Source organism: Orbicella franksi, chromosome 1 (genome assembly GCF_964199315.1).
Source record: "Orbicella franksi chromosome 1, jaOrbFran1.1, whole genome shotgun sequence".
Classification (NCBI taxonomy): domain Eukaryota; kingdom Metazoa; phylum Cnidaria; class Anthozoa; order Scleractinia; family Merulinidae; genus Orbicella; species Orbicella franksi.
This window is the reverse complement of record NC_138145.1, coordinates 16,361,561-16,369,060: the sequence shown is the minus strand read 5'-3', so window position 1 is coordinate 16,369,060 and position 7,500 is coordinate 16,361,561. Positions and strand designations below refer to the sequence as shown.

The window sequence follows — 7,500 nt, the reverse complement described above, 5'->3', positions numbered from 1 at the left end:
ATGGTACCCTAAATCATACTACACACAAGCTGTCAGTTCTACACAAGGTGATGCAAATGATGAGCCAAGTCAATGCAATATCCAATCAACTCACCTCACGGCCAATATATGAAGTTGGTACCTCAAAAATCAATGCTAGCTCATCATATGGTGTTCTGCCTTCCAGAAAATTGGTCACAAATTCATTCCTTTGAACAAAATTATAAAACACATTAACATAAGAAAAGTGCTTTTAGACAAAGGACTCAGAAACCAAAATGATCACCTTCTTGGAGACAACATTCCACATTTCAGATTTTTATTATTTTGCACTGTTTAGATATTTTAACACTGTCAAAACTACAATAACTAACAATGTAGCTATTTGAAACAAAAAATATTACTAAAATTACACCAGATTAAGACGTTCTTAGTTACCAAAGTAGCTTAGGCTTTTGAGTTTTCACAAATACATACAAACAACTGACAAGACATAGACACCTTTATTTCTAAAATATATGAATAGAAAAAAGTAAAACATGAGCTTCACATTAACCATTGACTCCCAGAGCTTTTTGCCAAAAACCCAGTTTTTGGACATTTTGGAGGTTTTCAGGCTGGATATGGGCCAAATTAGCTCCAATCTGTCTGTCTGATTATCCCATGCTTATGCAAAAGCTGATTAACATCTTATCGCAACTAAAATTACTAATTTAAAACATTGACGTATCCAAAAGCCCTTACCCTACGGGTATGAAATCCACATCTGTACGAACCAAACCTAAAGACTTCTGTAGTTCAGCTACCTTGACCATTTCATGAAGAAGATTAAGTAGAGTCTTCTCTCCTGTTTGAGTTATCAACATTAGATGTAACATGAGTTCAACCAGAATACAACTACTATACATGTAATTAAATAACACCAATACAAAACTTTCAATAAGTCAGTTTTACTGAATTTGATGTTTAATACAAATTAACATCCACTGAGTTTTGCTGAAACAACTTGACTGCCCACTCTCAGTTTTTACCTACTTTGACTACATTCCACATAACAATTATACTATACAATGCAATGCAATACAATATCTTTATTTCACATTCTACAATTACCGGTATATCAAAAATACAATATACGTATATTTAGAAGTGAAATAAGTAGTTAATTAAAAATTATTATAGAAACAAAGGATTTTTCACAGAGCATACCTAGATATGTTTCTCCTAGATTAGAGATGGGAGCTGAAGCATTAAAAAACTGTTCAAAAGAGAAAAATAAACAAAGAGTGATTCTAAAGAATGTAGAGCTGACCAATACCTTAGAAAACACTCTATCTCACTATCACTCTAAATAAGATGTAAGAAATCTGTATGTACGCTGTGATAGATTGAAAACTTTTTTTTTGTAGACCTCACAAAAAAACTTTAACCAAACAAAATTATGTACTTATAATATACGTTTGGCTAGGTACCGGTAGTAACATTGCATAGGGTATAACTGACTGTATGACATTTCACTAGATTTTGTTGCATCTATTTCATTATTAATTAAAGGAAATATCTCAAGACGATACCTTCTGCTTCACATAAAAGTTTGAATTCTCTCAAACTTTCTAATGTGTTTACATAAGGCAAGGTAACTGTGATCCTCATATGCCATCTATTTATTGCTAATAACTTGAAACAGAAAACTAGGTTTTTAGCATACTTTTACAAATGGAAAATACTATTAATGGCAACTTTTTAGGGAGTCACACAACAGAGTCCTTGAAAGGACCAATATAGACAAGGTTCCTGCAAGGTAATAATACCAGCTGCATTCAAATACTAAATCACGCATACCTTTACAGACGGATAACCTTCTATGTTATAATGGACACAAGTGGCGAGATTACGTTCTTCTGCACAATCAATAGCAGCAACATGTATAAGCTGTCTCCAGTCTAAAGCAAATCAATTAAATTTTATAATTAATATCAACACGGAGACTATAAAGAACAATGAGTGAAAAACACACAGTACTAACCTAAAAGAAATTTCACTGAACCCAAAGAAATACTGCTGGGAAAAATTCTCAAATCCAAATTTCAACTTCTCCAAATAATCCTTCAGAGTTTCATGTCACATTAAATCTAAAGATCTCTCACCCCAGGGAGTAGCACCTTCCTACCAAAGTAGAAACTTTTCATAAAGTATTTGCACTATGTATGAAACATTTCTAAAAGATGTAAATCATGACCTAAGTAGAAATTTCCAAAGAGAAATAAATATATTGATTCAATTGAGGCCTTGAGCTACTGTACTGTATTTTAATTCCAAGCTTTTGCCGTTCTAGGGCATCATCAGGGAATGAAAGAAAATATTCTATAGAGCATGCTATAAAAGTGGTGTACAGTAGGTGATGCAAATGATAGAATTCAAAGAGAAAGTTTGATCTTTTTGATTGACAGAAGAACCTAGACAGAACTTATCTGTTCTAAGTTGGCAAACTCTTTTTGTACTGTTGTGAGGGATTCGAGAAGGGAATGTCTGTGTAGTTTTGCTCCTCTGGTATAGAGACTGGAATATCTCTTAAATACATATGATATCATTCACACCTTTTGGCAAGTCTAGGTAAAAAAAACATATCAGGCCAGAACTTACTATGACACATCTGGTCTCCATACAGCTTAACCCACTGACACCTGGAGATTTTTCGCAAAAACACATGTTTTGGACATTTTATAGGCCAAATTAGCTCCAATCTACTCAAAAAGGCATGCCTTTCTTTCCCCTGGCATCACATTTTATGACATTTTTGCTCGGGCATATGCAGAAATCAAAATTTTGAGATTCTTTGGACGAGAAAGTGACCTACATCTTAAAGCTGTTCGGTTTTTTAAATTGTTTTGTCGCCTTTTCTTTTTCTCCTTTTCTTATCTTTTTGCCGCAGTTGTTGACCTTCTTCTGGGCTTGCTTCCAGTTCAAGAATTTCTGAGAAAGCATCATTGAGACAGGAAATTTTTACCACAGAGTAGCCAGGCATAATCGAGGGAAATTTTGCTCTGAGCCTTTCCCTCAAATTTCTGAGCGTTTTTTTTTTTACACATTTTTGGCTCTATTAACCCAATCACTCTGATCTCAGTATCACTGGAAAGATCTTTTCCTCCTACAGAATCTGAGTATAAGTGATGCTAGGTGATAACGTCAGAAGTGGAACAAAGGCCAATGCTAGTCACAGGCGGTTACAGCCGGCACAGTCAATGGGTTAAAGTGATTGGAAGTGTCTTACTACTGCTCCTGGATGGTATGCCCCTGTATGGTTGCCTCCCATATTCACCCCCCATTATTTTATCAGGTTTCCCTACCAATTCACAGGAACACATGGATACTCTTGAGTGGAGATAAGCTACAGTAGCCTCTTCTAATGCTCAAACCCGTATTACAAGATCTGGAGTTCTGTGCACTAACCATGATTGGCCAAGCTATTATTCACTATGATGCGAAAATTTGATTATGAGCTCAAGATTTCTATGAGGTGATAGCTGAGTCAGCTATCACATAATAGAAATCCAGAGCAAATAATCAAATCACTCAATAAGTAGAATTCTAACTAAATTTTCTTCAAATAATAATTTTCCCTGGACACGAAATATTGACTTGGCACATGGTCTGGATTGCTGTGTATACAAGCTTAACCATTCAGTCATTTTTGTTTTGTCTTTGCTCTTGTTCTTTTTTTTTTTTTTTTTCACGTTTTAAAGAGTGTCAAGGAAGTAATGCTTAGAAAAATTTCAAACATCTTCCTTGACCAGTGCAAGCAAACTTCTTCTGCTCGAAGCAGAAGCTAGCAGCTAACGCATCAGCCCAATTCTCATCGAATGTTTTTGAAACCTTTTCCCCAGAATTTTTCTTCTGTGGTGCTTTCTTTCTACTTGCAAATGGACACGAACTTTTGCATTTCTTCAACGACATATAACTTAAGCTTAAATCAACAATCTACAAACGGAGAACACCCAGACCAGGTTGTCAACTATACCAAACACAAACGTTTGGTAATCGTTTATATGCGGCAGTCTGTTACGCAACTTTTAATACAAGTTTACTTCTTGTGACAACCCGTCAACAAATATCAATTAGAGATAAATATGCAAAGAAACATTTTTCGTTTGTAACTTTGCATAGAATCAATCTTTTTTCATACAATTTTTTTAAATGAAAGATCGCTATAAGATCTATCTGAAAGAGCAAAAAACATTTTTTTTTTTTTGAAAAATGGTCAATCTTGGGGTATGCTGATACCTTAAGACACCTATGATGTGGAAGAATAAGATATTGAGTAAAACAATTGCACCTTCAAAGTTCCCTGGCACCATAATTGTTTAAAAAAAATTCTTAACTTAATTTGGTTTCAATAAAACACGGGACTCCCAAATGAACTGAAAATCGAGAAAAATACAACTCAAAAAATACAGGATCCCAGAATAAAATACTGTAAGTCATAAAAAAACCGTTTCTATAGCACGGGGTTCCATATGGTCAGCTGTTTAAGCGTTTAATTTCAATGTAAATCAACTCTCCCTCATGTTTACTTCTACTTCGCATAATTTAACTTCATCAACCCGCGAACCAATATTTAGTATATTGTAGTACGTGCGAATTAAGTTCGCACCAGCATTAAACCTTAGTTATCCCCACAACGAATAAAGATTAACAGAAAAAGATTGTGCCACTAACTGTGTTGTGTTGAATTTCCCTTTCCTGTTGCTGATTATTAATTTATTGCTCCCAAGTAACAGGAACAAGGAACCGCAGCTGACGTTAGTGGACTAATTTTAGATTCTTTGAATCGACCGAACTAAAGCAAATTATCTCCTTCCTTGAAAACAAAACTGAGTGAGCTGGGAATAATTCTTTTCCACATAACAATATCGTTGAATTTTTTCTCCTTTAACTTCTTTGTCTGATCGCCCGGCTTCGCGATGTCATTAAAAATATATCAGATCTAAACAAAGAACGAGCAACCGGGCAGATGGATCGCTTTTCAGCAATCTGTCTCTTGCTATACCTTCGCTGTTGCTGAATCGTTTTGCATCACCATAACCTTCTATTTGAGGATATATATCAATCGTCGTGAACTCACCTTTCGCCATTTTTGCCAGCTTTTTCCATGTCGGAGCAAATGCGTGACAATGTCCACAAAAACTGGAATAAAATTCTACTACCCATGCCGTTTGGCTATTGTGAATTACACTCGAGATTGTATCGTTTTCTAAGAGAACTGTGTGGTCGGCGGATGAATATAACACGCCACAAGAAAGTCTACAAGAAAGAAAAAACACAAAACAAACTACAAAACAACTGCATATGTATCCTGTACAATGTTCGGCCATGTTTTTCATGACAACTTGTGTGGTACACCGCTGATGATCTTGTGTGGGCTCAGGATTTGACGGGCCTAACAGAAGGTCTAACACCGGGGTCCAACAACAGAAGAGTCGAAACTTTGAGCCCAACAATCTTTGTACGAACAGAACTAAGGCGACGTCCAGTGTTTCATGCAGCTTTTGGAAACAAATCATTGAAATAGTGTTTAACGAAAGGAAACATAAATCGTAATTTCAAAGGGTTGATTTTCGTAATGACACGTCATTGAAAACAGTTGTTTGTCGCTTGGAGCCTCGGATGAGCAGTCAGTCGTTGAACAGGTTGTCAGCTTGCTTGAATTGTGCCAGGGCAGTTGCGTGAAATTTTTTCATACCTGTGAAATTTAAAGAACCGACAAAATCTTGACAATAAAAGCTGACAGTGACTTGTGATAATACATTGTTCGTGGCTAGTCTGAAAATTCTAACGTCAGGCGATGAAGTAATGAAAATTCTAAAGATACATGCAGGCATAACTCCGAAATTGCTTTCCAATGTTTTTTTTTTTTTAATAAATAAATAAACAAGAATCAACACTTAGATAGACCCGAGATAAGCTGTATCTAAACAGACTAAAGAGAAGTCTTTTGTTTCATCCAGTTTAGTCAGAGTTACCGTAATCAAAAACATATCGGAAAATCTGAAACTGCTGCATGAAAAATAAACATTTCATGGATAAACCCTTCACCAGGTTCCAGTGTTGGTAGGCGCCAGGCACCTCTCGAAAGGCTTAGCATGATTGGTTGAGAGAACAATAGAACAAAAAACACAAACACTGAACCTTGGAAAAGGAAGCAAATGAAATTACAGGTTCTGATGCTGGTAGGATTTTTTATTGCCCGTTTTCACACTGGTCCACATTGGAGACGGAAGTTCTGAAAATAACTACATTCTGAGACGAATTATCTTTCTGTAATGGTATAAAAACGGCCACTGTGATAAGTTAGAAAAGTAGAGACCCCTGCTGCGTCTAAACGTCCAACGTTAGTCCATCGGAAACACAAATTCTATCTCCATCCTGGCCAGGAAGCGATTCGATATTTGTGTGAAATTGTTTATCACCACGGCCTTTCAGAAGCGGAACCAGATTCTATACAAGGTGGGGGCCCGACAGGGCAAAAAAGATTGGGCGGGCCCGGATAGAAAAAAAGTGCCCAACGGAATAAAAATTGACCCTTTGCAGAACAGGATGGGGCTAGAAAAGAAAGGTGGGGTCTGCCTACCCCCCTGTCTATGTGGGATCACAATTAATCATAATAATGTTCTCAACCTTTTTGCACTTTCGTGTTATATTTGAAAGAGTAATCTTTTAATCTTTGCTGCTTTGGGATTTGTCTATGATATAAATTACGATTTGCATTTTCAAACAGAGATGAGCTAGTCTGCAGTTAGCATGCACTACAAGGGTTTTATATAATAAGTCATAATTATTATTGTATTTTTATAGAACAGACGTAGAGATGACGTCATTGACATTCTTTTTTGTTTCTTTTTATTATATACCACAGACAGATTTCATGTTGCTATGCATCTGTTCAGTAACAGATCACAAAAGTAGTCAAAATATGGTAAGGACATCAGTGACACACTCAGCTATCGCTTCGTGTGCAATATTTTTGTTCTTACCACATTTTGACGTCATCTGCGTTCTATTACTGAACAGACTCACAGCAACATGGAATCTCTTTGTCAAATTGATCTGGTTTCCAACCATTTTGTCGCTTGCTTTATATAGGAAAGATTTATAACAATCCATTTCCTGATCAAGCCTGATCATAAAAATAGTACATTCAAGGTAAAACAACGGGGCCTTGAAGCCCCTTAGTGATATTATGATATTGGCTTGCAAGGATTCCTAAGCTGAGAATACCACTGATCGTAAATTATAGCCCAGTAACCTCATTTCAAAAACGCAAAATGAACCGTTAGAGCATGCTTCTAAGTGAAAATTATAATTTTGAACATTGTCATTTAGCAACAGTATAATCAAGCAGTTCGAATCTCCTACCGCGCAAGGTAACACCACTTTGTATAAGATAATCACGAATAATTCTGCTGCGCACTAAAACACACCAGCGATTTGCATGTTCCTGACTGATCAGTTTTATAACTCCCA

General features: G+C 36.1%; 2 protein-coding genes across 2 annotated transcripts in view; both read right to left on the bottom strand.

Annotated features, from left to right (window-relative positions):
• LOC145493252 (sulfhydryl oxidase 1-like) overlaps window positions 1-5,646 on the bottom strand; it is a 14,640-nt gene extending 8,994 nt beyond the window's left edge. The window contains exons 1-5 of the mRNA XM_081472680.1: window positions 5,102-5,646; window positions 1,822-1,922; window positions 1,189-1,237; window positions 724-826; window positions 95-188 (exon numbers count right to left, since the gene is read on the bottom strand). Coding sequence (XP_081328806.1) covers window positions 95-188; window positions 724-826; window positions 1,189-1,237; window positions 1,822-1,922; window positions 5,102-5,540 — 786 coding nt within the window. The 5' untranslated portion in view covers window positions 5,541-5,646. The remainder of the gene's footprint in view (window positions 1-94; window positions 189-723; window positions 827-1,188; window positions 1,238-1,821; window positions 1,923-5,101) is intronic.
• Window positions 5,647-7,016: 1,370 nt separating this feature from the next.
• LOC145483410 (uncharacterized) overlaps window positions 7,017-7,500 on the bottom strand; it is a 1,707-nt gene continuing 1,223 nt past the window's right edge. The window contains exon 1 of the mRNA XM_081461919.1: window positions 7,017-7,500. This exon is cut by the window's right edge and continues 1,223 nt beyond it. Within this exon, the coding sequence (XP_081318045.1) occupies window positions 7,352-7,500 (149 nt within the window). The 3' untranslated portion in view covers window positions 7,017-7,351.